At 39.9% G+C, this 14,993-nt stretch overlaps 1 protein-coding gene across 1 annotated transcript in view; it reads right to left on the reverse strand.

Moving 5' to 3' along the window:
• The window catches only part of KDSR (3-ketodihydrosphingosine reductase), a 51,440-nt gene that overhangs the window by 4,111 nt on the left and 32,336 nt on the right, over positions 1-14,993 (reverse strand). Inside the window, exons 5-9 of the mRNA XM_019538380.1 lie at positions 14,413-14,508; positions 10,438-10,629; positions 7,143-7,226; positions 1,661-1,744; positions 394-495 (exon numbers count right to left, since the gene is read on the reverse strand). Coding sequence (XP_019393925.1) covers positions 394-495; positions 1,661-1,744; positions 7,143-7,226; positions 10,438-10,629; positions 14,413-14,508 — 558 coding nt within the window. The remainder of the gene's footprint in view (positions 1-393; positions 496-1,660; positions 1,745-7,142; positions 7,227-10,437; positions 10,630-14,412; positions 14,509-14,993) is intronic.

Below are 14,993 nucleotides of genomic sequence, written 5' to 3' on the forward strand. Positions count from 1 at the left end.
TTTCAGTTTATTCAACATGCCCTTTGTAATAACTTGTATATATAATACAGTGCTGTTGCAGGCATGCAAGCAATACAAATGGAAAAAAAACGAACACAAAGTTTACTGGAGACTCATGACATCATCATCATTGTATATAATGGTTGGAGAGTAAGTAGCAAAAAGAGCTTAAAACCATCCAAGTGCTAATCTTAGCTGTGGTACCAACTTGTGGCTTTGAGGGGTAGGGAAGTATTTCCCTGTGCTACATAGTCTTTATATGTAAATATCTATTATTCTGACAAGGTAGAAGAAAATGTTTAAAAGTACTTAGAAAATACAGACTATATTCTCTCCTAGTAAATAAATACAGTTAAGAAAAGAAAAAAAGCGCACAGCCTCTCTATATCTTACCTGCTGAAGCCCTTCAGTAATGGAAGTTACTGGTGACATTCCACTGGTCAGTATTGACAGCATGTAACCATCTGAACCAACAGAACTGTTAAAATTCCCTTGCTGGGTGGGAGAAGAAAAAAAATAAAAAAATTCAGGAAGTTATGCACTATGCCAAGTTATGCTTTAAGAAAGTATTATCAATACAAACAGGCTTATTTTATTTTGTTCTTGCTGAGACTGTGCTATACTGTAGCACAACAACAGGATTATTATAGAAAACGTTCTCAAATTCAGTGAACTAATCAATTAGTCTAAAGAGAAATGTCTGCTCAAGTGCACGCAGATGTGTTCAAAACAAAACTCAATGAAGGTAGGAGAATCTGATGCTGTCCTGGAAGCAAAGCAAGCTTACATGTGGGAAAGAAAACCTCAGAATCCCAATTATTCAAGTTGTTTTTCTCTGCTTGTAAACATACTTTGAAAGATAGCTCTTGAATTCTCCAACTTTGCCAGATTTTTTAAGACTAAAATATATACTTGATGGTTTTTGGAAGGCAGAATGTAGGCGGAGGGAGGGGGAAATGGAGGTAAATCCTCCTGGGAACACAGGCTGTCCAGGAAGCGTGGCAATCAGGAGACAGTCTGGGTGCGGCAACAAGTATAGAAGTTCTTGGTATGCAAGTTTGGGGCACATGCAGTAACATAACTAGAGGTGGGCAAATGGGGCATAAAAAGAAAAACAAAGAAACAAGATCCCAAAGATTCTGGAAAAGCTGATGGCTACTATGCCAGTATTTTTTGCATTATCATTCACAAAACATGCACTCAAGTTTTCAAAACAAACTAGAATAACATGTCTTAAGAGTCAGATGAACAGTCATTGAACTAAAATAGATAAATAAAAGATTCAAGAAACTCTTCATGGGATGAGGCCAATTTCCTTTTACTATGTTTGATGCATGACAAGCCATCAGGATTTCAGTTTTTAGAACATGTCATAATTCAGGTCAGAACCTTTTTCTAACATGACACAGCTGTATCATTTAAGTGCTATTTTATGAGTAGGAACTCCAGGTACACACTAGCTCCAAGGAATTAAGTGAAAGATTGTTTCTGAAATATTTACTGTTTAATGGGAAAAATATATATTCACATTCCTAGAAAAATAAAAGAGTAAAATGCCATGTAGATTATATTCATTTGTCCCATTAAACCTTTCTACAGACTTTTCATGAACCCCTTCATATTCCATTCCCCTCCCAAAGATCTTAATTAATTTACTTACTATGGCATCTTTGACAATAATTCTGGCCACCTGTTCTGCTTGGCACACAGATGACGTTTCCGAAATTAGTTTGGTCTCTAGAGGCTGTGGTAGAAAATAAGTATTATTTATACTGACAGCACACAGGAAGCAAAAATACTGAAGTTACCATTATTTGTTGTGACATGAAATTTGCCTGCAGAAGGCTTAAGTGAATTAATATAAGCCGTCTCTACTGCCCCATCAGATGACATTGCAAATTGCAGCAGCTGATGTTCTATTTGAATGCCTTAAGGGATATATAAACTTCAAGTCTCTTATTTAGATCAGAGGCGCTCAATCCCTGGCCTGTGGTGGCTCCTCTCCCCTGCAGCCAAATTTCCAGACCCAAGAGAAGCCCTGGGCCCTGCATGCTGGATTGAGTGCCCAATCCCAGCTTGCAGGGTTTGTGCCAGACCTCCAGGGGCCCAGGCTCCAGCCAGCCAGCAGACTGACCTCAAGTCACTCATCTGGCTTAGGGGGCCAAAAGGCTGAGCCCCCACAATTTAGATAATTTTTGACCCAACAGATCTGTTGCAAACAAACAACTGAAAGTTGCTATTGTGCATTTCTGAAATTTAAATCTCAGTCCAAATGGATCCTGGCACTCAGTAAACCAAGCACTGGCAATCCACAGCCTGCAGGCAGAATCTAGCCAGTGGAGAGACTGGATACAACTTGTGACAGGCTGGGAAAATCAACAGCTTGCTGCAGCCCCATGTCTGACTGCTTGTCAGAGTCTATTTCCTCCATAGCATCTGCTCACTGCCCAGCCCTTCCTTTCCAGTTCCTACAGTGCCTCAAAATTTTCAGCCTTTCTGTGGCTGAGGGTAAGGAGGAAGGCAGAGATCTGTAGCCACAGTAGGTGGCCAGGTTGCAAGGAGTGGCTTATGACTTGTAAACATTTATCTACAAATAAGAAACATCATTCAGTATTTGTTTTTCCCTACATAAATTTAGAATATGAATAAATGGTAAGCTTCAAAGATGCATGGATGCGGTGTATCTTTTGGTTTAAGAAAAAAAAAATAGTAGCACCAAATGTAGGGGGAAATCCTATTCCACCTATTAGATGCCAAAGTGGACCTAGATGCCTAACCATGACCTGCACTTAAGCCCACGTAAAAAAATTAAGCAGCTATCATCTTAACCTTAAACTGCAGTCACAACCTCCCTCTGCCCTCCCCACTACCCCACCAAAAAACCAAAACAAGATAAAATAAATAAACAAACACAACTGAGTAGGAGGACAACCCATTCCACTTTTACATAAATTGTTCTTTCAGGGACTTGAGCAGGGAATGGGGAATATGATCCCACATAGGCAAAGCCCACTTAAGCACCTAATAGAGGGAATACAATCTGTCTCATTTTCAAGGCTATTTGATTACAAGTCCACATTTGGCCAGCCAATGAAAAACCTTAATTAGGAAAATAAATGAAGAACAAATACATTAGAAAATTAAAATCAAGATTTCCTGTTTTTTTATATAGATCACCAACACTGATTATTAATTTTTAATAATGTGGCTTTATCTATATCAAGCCACATTATTATATAAATTAGTGTATAATTATGATATAATACCGGACAAAAGATGAGTATATTATAAATATAATAATACATAATTAAAAGATATCAATATCTATATATAGATCTATATCTATGTCCACGCCAATTAATTATCAATTATAGATTCTCCCTCTCTCCATTGCAGAGACTGTTGTCTTTAACTCACAACTTTCAAAAACACTGAATTCCACCTGCCACTCAATCCAAGACTACAAATCAGCCTTTCCACAGCTATTTGCAGCCTCCAACCATTTTCATTAAATCCTGCCAAAATATGCTCTCTTCTTCTTATCCCATAGATGTAGAAAGGGGCTGTGGTCAAACACCATAAAAACCCAAAAAGCTTTATTCTGATATTAAGCATGAGGTAAGTGTTTAACTTGTGTCTAACAAATTGTTAGAGAGTAGGCTTAGACTAGACATCCGAAGGCACTACTTCACAGTCAGGGCAGCTAGGATCTGGAACCAACTTCCAAGGGAAGTAGTAATGACTCCTACCCTGGGGGTCTTTAAGAGGAGGCATGACATCTACCTGGCTGGGGTCATTTGAGCCCGGTTTTCTCTCCTGCCCAGGGCAGGGGGGTCAGACTAGAAGATCTACAAGGTCCCTTCTGACCCTACTTCTATTAATCTACATTTTGGACAGCTGTGAGCATCTAACATTATGGAAAAGTTTTATTATGAAAATAGTTCCAATACTTCATTATCAGGTTTAATCAGTTTGAACATGCATCCCAAGGTTTGAACATCAAACTCACATTCATAGAGCATCTAGCATGCAAGGCCTCCATCACAGCTATGGTGTGAGAACTGTCATCTAAATAATACTTTTTAAATTATTAAACACGAAATGGTGGGGGATTCTAACTATTCCCTTCAACTTTAAGATATCCAGGACTGTTCACGCCTTGTTTTTATATCAGAGACAATAACCAAAAGAACTGTGATGTTCGCTCTACAACCCCAAGCAGAATGTAAGCAAAGATTATATAGCATACTGACCTAATTTTGAAGGGAAGAAGCCACATGAGAATTCCTAAGATTTGCTTAAATAAAACCAAATCTTAACTGTTTAGATTTCTTCTAATTAACAATACTTCAGAAACTCTGTTTACCAAATAAGATAAATTCCACTGAAATCTCCTCTAAAACACAAGCTAATCTTGTGTTTGTCATTTGGTTTATTACTACTTTGTTAAATAGGGAAAAATAAGAGACAATAGGTGCCAAACAAGAGGCAACTAGAATTTATAAACTGTGCAAATACATTTTTTGTAAATCAGATTCTCAGTCTCCCCCTTTTAGTATTTTGTGTTGGGAAAGGCATTTGGGATTAAATATATGCCAACTGCCTCAAGAAAATGAATAAACAAGAATGTTCTCATTATACAGGAATCGTGTTGTACATCCCTTCTGATTCCTTTATAAATAGAAAGGAAAGACAAAAAGAAATTCAACACTAAATGGAATTTCCTTTCACATGTAACATGCTGCTCTTAGATGTAACATTATAATTGTTCTAAAAAAAGGTTAAACAATCTGGATATCAAGTTTCTGGTTCACTACACTGTTATAAAGGGGGGGGGGATCTCATCTTCTAAATATTCAGTTCATACCGGAATATAAACATGAGCTCCAGTCACGTTGTAGCGTTTAAAAAAAAAAAAAATTATAATTTGTTTGGTGACCTGTGCGAATCAGCTATTTGAGAAACTATTAATCCTGTATTGTTTTCTGGGATTTTAAAGCCTCTATTTGCCATACACTTTTGGAAAGTGATAGTGTAGCATTAGTATGGCAGACACTTAATGCAAAAGTGTTTCCAGCTTATTTTAATACTGGACTATGGCCATATTATGCCTTCCATTATAACCACGTAAAGTAGTTAGTTGTCAGAGGTTCACATTTGTAACTAAGGGTAAAACAAAAAATTTGGTTTGTTTTAATCAAAAGATACTTAACTCCCCCCCCCCCCCCCCCCCCAAAAGTTATATATATATAAAAAATTTTGCTGTTAAACCAACAGCAAAGAAATTTAGATGCATTTAGCTGTTAATATTGATCCTTCTGCAGGACATTTCCAGCACCACTTTGTAAAAAGAAGTGTGTCTCTCTGTAGAAAGAGACTTTGTAGAGAAAAGTCCACCACTAGGTTGAAGTACTCAGTGCCTTTTTAACTTCAGTCTTCCCCACCAGGTCAGCTCCGAGACTACTGCACCTGGAAGCACAGTCTGGGGAGGAGGTGAGCACCAAACAATGGCCAAGGAACAGGTTAGGGACTACTTATAAAAAGTTGGATGAGTACAAGTCATGGGGCCAAACATGATGCACCCAAGAGAGCTGAAGGAGTTGGCTGATGCAATTGCAGAACTGGTCATCATTTTTGAAAGCTCATGGCGATTAGGAGAGGTCCCAGACAACTGTAAAAGGGCAAATATAGCGCTCATCTTTAGGAAAAAGGAAGGAGGAGGAACTGGGCAACTATAAAATGATCAGCCACACCTGAGTTCAGCAAGACCTTTGATGCAAATCTTCCACAACATTCTTGTAAGCAAGCTACATATGGGTTGGATAAATGGACTGTAAGGTGGATAGAAAAAACTGGCTAGATCATCAGACTCAAAGTTAGTAATCAATGGTTTGTTGTCTAGTCGGTAGCCAGTATCAGGTGGAGTGCCCCAGGGGTTGGTCCAGGGGCCAGTTTTGTTTGCTATCTTCCTCAGCAAACTGGAAGATAGGATGGAGTGCACCCTTAGCAAGTTTCCAGATGACACCAAGCTGGTGGTGGTAGGGGGGAGAACGGCCAGGGAAGTAGTAGACCCGATGATCTACCAGGTCCCTGCCAACTCTAGAAATCTATATGCTTAAGGGCAGGGCTGGGATTCAGAGACCTAGGAGGATTGGATTATAAGAATTCTCATAAAGTTCAATAAAGGACAAAGACCTGCACTTGGGATGGAACAAATCTTAGGCAAATGGTGCAGCCTGGGGACCAACTGGCTGAGCACCAGCTCTGCAGAAAAGGACCTGCGGGTTACAGTGGACAATGATTTGAATATGAGCCAGTGTGCCCTTGTTGCAAAGAAAGTTAAAAGCATACTGGGCTGCATTAGTAATCCAGCAGATCGAGGAAAGTGATTCTTCCTGTCTATCTGGCACCAGTGAGGCCACATCTGGAGTACCATGTCCAGTTTTGGGCCCCCCACTACAGAAAGGATGTAGACAAACTGGAGTGTCCAGCAGAGGACAACAAAAATGTTTAGGGGGTCAGGGGCTATGTTTTGAGAGAAGAGGCTGAGGGAACTGGTCTTATTTGTTTGGAGACGAGAAGACTGAGACAGGATTTAATAGCTGCCTTCAACTACCTGAAGAGGGCTCCAAAGGAAGATAAAGATAGACTGTTTTCAGGGGTGGCAGATGACAGAACAAGGAGCAATGGTTTCAAGTTGTAGCAAGGAAAATTTAGGTTAGGTATTAGGAATAAACTCTCACTAGTAGGGTAGTAGTAGAGTAAATAAAACAAATTATCCAGAGAGGTTGTGCAATCTCCATCCTTGTAGGTTTAAGACCCAGGTAAACAACATCTTGGCTCAGATAATATAGTTGGGGATGGTCCTGCTTTGAGCAGGGGGTTGGACTAGATGACCTCCTGAGGTCCCGTCCAACCCTAATTTTCTATGACTCTAGGTCTCGAAAGATTCAAAATGTACACTGAACCAAACTGAGTGTTTGCGCTGATCAATTTTTGATAAAGTTAAATAGTATACTGTACTCAATGTTAAATATTTCTAGCATATTAATCTCAAAAACATATCAGTTAATATAGTGAACCATACAATTAAGTGACAAATCTTATGGATGTGTATAAGATTCTTTAAGAATTAGAATTACCTTGGTTTTACTTTCTTCTGCAAAGCCAGGTGTGTCAGTGTCAGGAGGATAGGCAACTGTTATGTAGATGTTATAAGGCTTTACCTGTATTTTGTTCAAAAAACCCAAAAACAAAACACTTTTAAACAAAAGACATTTTAAAGTAAAGTAGTCACATATTTAGAAGACTTTCTGTTGTACAGATAAGATATTACAGCCCCCCCACCCCGCACCCCCAATTTGCAAATACCCGAGTAATCTTACAGACGGTGTTTTCAGGAAGAAAGCTAAAATTCTCATGAGGAAGCATAAAAAATATCTGATTTTATTATATAACTGGTCTTTAAAGTCTTTAATTCCAAAATGCAATAGTTAAAATTCTTGCTAAATGCAAAGTAGGGAGCATCAAAGTGCAGGAACAACATAATTTAATAATTAAGAATCGGGACCAGGGGCAGGGGAGTTATTTCAAGATAAAAACGATAGGAGCAATTCACAACATAGCTGAACCCCTCTGCCCTACTATGATTTCAAAATCTACAGCAAGGACAAATTTAAATTAAGATAATAATGAACATTAGTCTGCAATATTCGTTTACTGATGGCAAAGATGGTAAAAAGGTAGAGGTGGCAGAAGTCAGTACAAACAAATTCAAGGCTCTGAGGTTTGCTGGCATTCAGTAGTCCCTTTTACCATCTCAAGGGTTTAAAAAAAAAAAGATAGAAATCACAAGAAAATAAAAACTGGGAAAACATTACACCCAAAACAAAAACAATGTGGAAGGGAGAAAGAAAGAAGAAAGAATCCCGAGGCAAGGACTCGCTTTTTAGATGTTTGTACAGTACACACAGTAAGGTACCAACTTATGATAAACTACCTCAATACAAATAAGCTCAATGATTCAAAACTTACATCCAAAGTATGAGAACTCAGAAGCAACATTAGAGTACAAAAAAATATACCTTTCATAAATATTCATTCTTCTTAAGTATTGTGTACTAATCCACTTGATGAACTATCTAACTTTCAGATGCTCAAGGACTCAGAGTAGAGAATTAGGCTTGAGCAATAATCATCAGCCACCTAAGAAATCAAATGACTAACCTTGTGTTCAAAAGTCTGAACCAATAGCCTTCAGGTGCCATTAGACAGACAGATGGAGTGGAGAGAGGCATCCCCCTCGCATACCCCAGTCACTAGGGGTGCCTGTACACAAGCCAGGAGGCTGTTTCGATACACAGTAATTTTACAGCACATTGGAGCAGCCTCAATTAATCGAGTCTGCTGGAGCATGGTAATTACCACGCTCAAATAGCCTGTCATGTATCAGCATCCACGCTTCAAGGTGGTGATGGGGGCGCTTTAACTAAAGGCCATTCAACGAGCTTTAGGTAGTATCCCTGCTGCCATTTTGGAGCATGGGGATGCTGATACACGAGACGCTCCTGTCGTTTTCATTACAGTGGCTCTTGGAGCTGTTCTAATTGAAGTGCCTCCCCTGAAACATGTAAAAAAATGCTCTAGCTATGTAAAGAGTATACCCCATCTCTACAGTACTCCTAACCATGGGAACAAAGGTCTTAACAAGGTTGAGAACCACTCTTAGACTCGAGACACTGCTCAGAAAATAAAAGCTCTTAATTTTCATTTGTTTTTGACTACAGGAAAAATAATAGAGCAATTCTTCTGTTGCAAAGAACTCAAAGTCCACAACAGGGGAGATCATTTGTAACACTATGAATTCCAGTTTGAAACCTCTGGGACTACCGTATAAGTCGTGTTTGCACACCTAACAGTGATAACATTTCATGGCACCCTGCAGCACCCTTGAAAAGATCTCATGGCAGCCAGGGTGCTGCTACACTTTGGTTGAGAATCACTGATCTATAAATCAAAAGGAAAATACATTATATTTTTAATTTAATTAGATGAAACTGTTTAACTTTTAAATGCATTTTACTTGGGTGCCTATTAGGATATACTTATCATGACTGCTTTTCCCACTACTCTCAAATCCGTTTAAGTTTGGGTTGGGCCCAGTGGTAATTTATAAAATTAAAGCAAGGGACACATTATGGTTTACTATAAGTTGACACCTTTCACAGACTTGAGAGAATACAGCTCTAGAAAACAAATAGCACTAGAAACAACTATATTAGAAAGCTGTCTCTTAATTCAACAAAATTTGTCTTGTTCATAATCACAAGCCCCTTAAAAAAAAAAAAAGGGGGGGGGGGTTCACCATTTTACTTCAGGCTGTGTGGGCTTCTTGAGTCTAAGAATGAATCAATTCTACTCCTTCCCATGTATCAGAATTCTTTATTGAAATTTCATTCAGTTAAATTTGGGCAACCTATAAAAAAGAGCAATTAGATCCCACTAAAGATCTAATAGAGCACTATTATTTATCAGCAATGATACATAAAACAGAAAGAAAATAACTTGACTGATAATTTGCAGGAGTACCAACTAGAATTTTTTTTTTAACTTTTAAGATATACACTTTATCCAAACATTACTGACAAACATGGAACTCTGAAGTGTCTTTAAGTCCTGAAGTATACTTAGGATTTGTCAGAAGAGTTGTGAAATGAAAATGATGTGTCATTTTTAAATACTATCACTTTGCTTGATTGGTAGGGCTATGTGAAGCTTTGACAGCCTATTTGATTCGAAGGAGATTCTCTGAATCCAAAGACCCATTAAAAGGTCTGAATTGAATCAGAAGCCTCCGAATTGATTTGGACAGTCCCCACTTGCTGCCACAGGGAGCTGGACTCAGGCTCCGTGCCGGTAAGTAAAGGGACAAACCCTGCACTCACTGGCTCCAGCAGCAGCAATCGGAGCTTCTCGGGGCTTGTGGCAGAGCACCCCCGTGCAGCATGAGGCAGGAGGGATCGGTTCCCCCTGCCTAGCACCTGTGTAGCAACTGTTGCATCGCATAGGTGCAGCATGGCTCCATGCACTGTCCAGGAGCTGGGACCACTCAGGCTGAGTGCTGCTGGGTTCTGGGCGACTGCTGGGGCCACTCCAGCTCCGGGACAGCGTGTGGCACCTGCGGGTGCAATGCATGGGATGGGGCCCCGCTCGCCACTGCCATGCCCCTGCCACTATGTGTTTGATTCAGAGGCGATTTGGTAGCCGAATCCCTTCAAATCATCTGAATCTGAAGACAAATCAAATACTGCTGCTACGCACAGGCCTATTAGTTGGTTCTATTGTATAGAAGCATTTTAGTAATACAGTATGTGATAGCATATGCAAGTATGCAAGGGATGCAATGTTTTTCCTTAAGTCACCATATACGAGTCATACCTCCATTTGCAGAGCTTCAGCCAATCCTCGAAGAGCGAACTTTGTTGGAGAATAAGCTGTGTAACCAAACAGCCCCAGCTGTCCAGCTTGAGATGATACAAATACAATCCTTCCCATCCTTCTTTCCTTCATGGTAGGAATTACTGCACGGCTTGGGTAAACACTACCCAGGTAGTTGACGGCCATTAAGTTCTGCACAAATTATATACTATTTGTCAAACAGACATTTCTCAAAATCCATACTTAAATCTGTCAAATCATAACTCTTAAAAGACTTGTGATTAATTCTTTCAGTTGCTCTAGGAAAGATAAAACCATTTTCTATTCTAAAACTTAGGACAGTGTTTGTGGTCAAGATGCCTACCTCAAGCATGAATATTTCAATATAAATTATCTAATGCCACTTAACATTACAAACATACTAAATGCCTTGAAACAAAATGTTGTTTTTCAGAAAGAAAGAGTTTACTATCTTTCAATTACTGAACTCTGACTTTAATATAGAAAAAGCCTTTTTGCAACCGTGTAGAGCAGGAGTCGGCAACGTTTTCTGGTGAGCAGTCAGAATAACCCAGTTCAGGCAGAAGGAGAGCAGGCATTAGGAGCTGGCTGCCATTCCTGCCACTTTGCAGCAAAACCCCCTCTCTAGTGGAGCGAATGTCACCTGACTGTGAATACAGTACCAGCAGAGACCCCCTGCTCCCAAATCTATGGCTCTACCTGCTGGATCTGGCCTGTTTGTCATAAGCTGCCAAGCCCTGGTATACAGAACTATTAAGCATTCAGTTATATGCAAACATACAATGAGGAAATAAAAGTAAAGCCACACACAGTTTTACATGTCTCAAAACATGAGTCAGAAGTCTGATGATTTACATTTTGGATATCACCCAGTTACTGGCAGGGTAAGGCAAAGTTTTTTGTCTGTCTCTGCTGTACAGAAGAAAAAATCCTGAACTTTCATAATCTATAATTCAATTACAATTTTGTGTTATGGGTAGCAACCTACTTAATTCACAGTTTAACAGATTTCATAGAATCAACAACAACAATGCTGGCTCCCCAGAGTCTTCGCTGCCACAAGGGGAAGGCACCAGCTGGTGGTACGGTACAAAGGACAGGAGACAATGGCAGCTACCCCCTCAATCCTCCTCCCCCTGTCAGGGCATCTCCACCAATCAGCGCTGAGGGGTGGGGCCACCAGGAAATGTCCTTGAAATTAGATCTGTGTGCTGTGAATGGGTTATGAAAAACCCTCTCTCACCTTGATTTAAGTAGGTCCCTAGTTATAATCTGTACTTGAACAAGTATACTAGTCTCATATAAGGACAAACAGAGCAGGAACAGGCTAACTTAAAATTTAAAAATTATTGCTTTGGGGGGCAGGTTGCAACAAACCAGCAGCTAGGAGTAATTAACATCTGTCCAGCTACTATAGCAACAGTAGTACAAAAAAACAAAACAAAAAACAAAAACAACTGTGGCATGCTAATAGCTCTACACTTCGGAGCAGCATGAAAATAGTTATAGTAATTAGCTCTACTAAGGAGTAGAGCCAATTAGCCCAGGCACAGCTACACCACTTCCAGGCTGAGAATTAGCCTATGGTAGTATAGCCACATTTTAGACAGCCTTTTTAGTAGATACTGCAGGATATTACCTAGTCCCAAAATCAGGGAGTCACTGGTGACACTGACCCAAAAATAGAGGTCATCTTAAAAATCTGGCATGATCATTTGTGTTATACTTATTTGTTTGGTAGTGAATACACTGCTCAGCTAGCTACTTTCATGAGTTGTTAACCCCACAACAGTAGGACATCATAAAGCTGCAGTATATAGCACACCAGGCGAGAACAGTCCCATCCCCATCCCACCAGGAAAACTCTTCACCCATTCAGCATAGCAGGAACACCACAGGTGTCAGTGTCTGAAGCCTTCAACACAAGTTGCAGGAATTGACCTTAAGTACTTGTAAAGTTGAACAACACAGTTTAACTCCCTGAAAAAGGGAAAAGAAAAAAAACAAAACAACCCTCCCCCGCCCCCCACACATCTACACAGTTCCCAAATAAAACAGAAGTCCAACCTTTCCTCCACACAGAAAGGAAGACTGACAGTAAGCTATATATAGCCATTTTCTATGCTTGCTAATGTACCAAGTGATTTCAAGTTTAAGTATTTGCCTAGAATAAACTGAAATGGTACCTTCTTGTACCGAAGTGAGATGGCAATCTATTCTGCTGCCTGTCTGGCACCATGGAAAGCTGTTGCTGGTTTTACAGTGTGGAGAATTCAACTTGTGTTGACAGACTATTAGATTTCTTGTCGATAATAACAGCATGGACCACACTTTGCACAATATACTTACAGCTTTAAGGCAAGAAGCCTGCTGATGAACCAGTTTAAGCACATCAGGTTTTTATACTAAGTATTAATTAAAGTTAATGGAAAGACGTTGACTTAAATGAACCCAAATCCTACTCCTTAACATACTGTACAGTTTTAAGAAATACATTCTTAAAAGAACTTAATCTGAGTACTGTATTCTAGGTGCTTTTCACATGTAAACAAGCACCCCTCAGCTGAAAGACAATGAATGCTTTGATCAATCAGCTGAAACCAAATCTTGCCTATCAATGTTTTTCCATCTCCACATGGAAACAGTCCCCGTGACTTAGGACAATCAGTCATTTCCTTGGCTAAGGACTTCTTGTCAGTATATAACTAACTTAGTGGTCCCCTTAACTAGAGTCCAATCCACACACAACCCCTTAAAAGTATGCATAAGCAAAAGCAAAATGGTTTATGCTTCCTTGCAAGATTTTGTGACCGACACTCCAGGTACCTGAGCAAAGGAATGAATTAATTAATAATCATCTTAGCAAGGGAAGGTGATACGTTTTAGATGCGAATTTCTGTCCCTGACAATAGGAACATTTTTTAAAGTTAGCCTAAAATAAATTATGGAGGAGATAAATTTGACTGCATTTTAAAACTTTGCACCTAGAGAGCTGTTGATTGACAAAATGCTTGAGTCATGCAAGTAAACTTCTAGCTAGAGATTTTTGCTGAGATGCAAGTTAGGGGCCAGATCCAAATAAAAAAGGATTTAGGAGCCTAAAACAGAACTTTAGATAAATATACCCAAATTGCAATCCACACTCTCTCTCAGAGATCCCCCAACTCTAGAAGCACCTCACTAGTTGTTGCTCTATTTGGCCTGAAAGTTTTCTAGGCGCTCACCTTTTTCTTCATGTGCCCAGAAATATCCCTACCTGAGAAACTAGACAGCAGCTTTCAACTGGGATGCAGAAACAAGCTGAAATGTCCCAGTGCGACAGGTTGTTTTTGGGACTGGCTAAACAAAGTTTGGCTGGGATGATCTAGCTGCGGATGGTCCTGCTTTGAGCAGGGGGTTGGACTAGATGACCTCCTGAGGTCGCTTTCAACCCTAATTTTCTATGATTCTATAACTGTGCTCAACTCAAGTTAACTGGCCTGCAAGGAGGCACAAACTATAACTGATTAGCTGCCAAGAGAAAGTATTCTGCAAGATCCCCAACAGATCAAAATGTGACAGACTATCTAACACTTTTGTAGAGCTCTAAATAAAACCCAAACATGTACGACAAACAGAAAAGAATATTATTTTACCTACTTAGTTTATTTCATACCCAAAATACTTTACCATAAGCTACTAAAATTTTTCCGTATTTCTCAGCTCTCCTGTAGTTTTTCTTTTTTTAAATCAAAATATGGAAGATATCTTCTAGGAAATTTTACAGGCTAATGCCCGTCTCTTGTTTACAAGGCACACAATATTTTTTCAATTTATATATAGAGTTCACACAGTAGAACTGACCTCATAAAAAAGATTTTAGGAGTTTTCATGAAACACTAATACAATTTTAACAAGTCTGCAAGGACTTCAGAATATTTGTCCGACAGAAGTAAGGGAACATGGTAAACTTACTTCAAAACAATTCATTTCAAGATCTTCAAATTTTCCTGTAACTGATGTTCCAGCACAGTTAACAAGCATGTCAACTGGTCCCAATTTCTCCTGAGCCTAAGGAGGGAAAAATATTATCTGTATTAGGGCTGTCCAACTTCCAGGCAGATGAGGACCACATGCCACACAGGCCACAATTCTGGAGACTTCATGAGGGGTGTGTGTTACAGACTGAGGGATGCTTTCCATGCAGGCAGCGCCAGGGCTCTTCCCTGCCATGTGGGAACCCTAGCCTTCTCACACAGGGCAAACAGCCTGGCTCCCTCCTCCCCTCCTGGCCACATGTTCATCCGCAATGTTGGCAGCCCAGTACCTGAAACGTGGTGGGACTCAACGCATGACTGGGCGGTGAATGTTGAGGGCTATAGGCTGTACAGGAGGGACAGGATAGGAAGGAGAGATGGGGGCATGGCACTGTATATCAAGGAGGAATACACATCCTCGTCAATTAGCAAGGAGTCAGAGGAAAGGCACTCCAAAGTGCTTTGGGTTAAAGTACAAGGCAGTCGAGGGGAAAGAGACTTAACGGTGGGGGTCTACTA

This window comes from Crocodylus porosus, unplaced genomic scaffold (genome assembly GCF_001723895.1).
Source record: "Crocodylus porosus isolate Cpor-Errol unplaced genomic scaffold, CroPor_comp1, whole genome shotgun sequence".
In the NCBI taxonomy this organism is placed as follows: Eukaryota; Metazoa; Chordata; order Crocodylia; family Crocodylidae; genus Crocodylus; species Crocodylus porosus.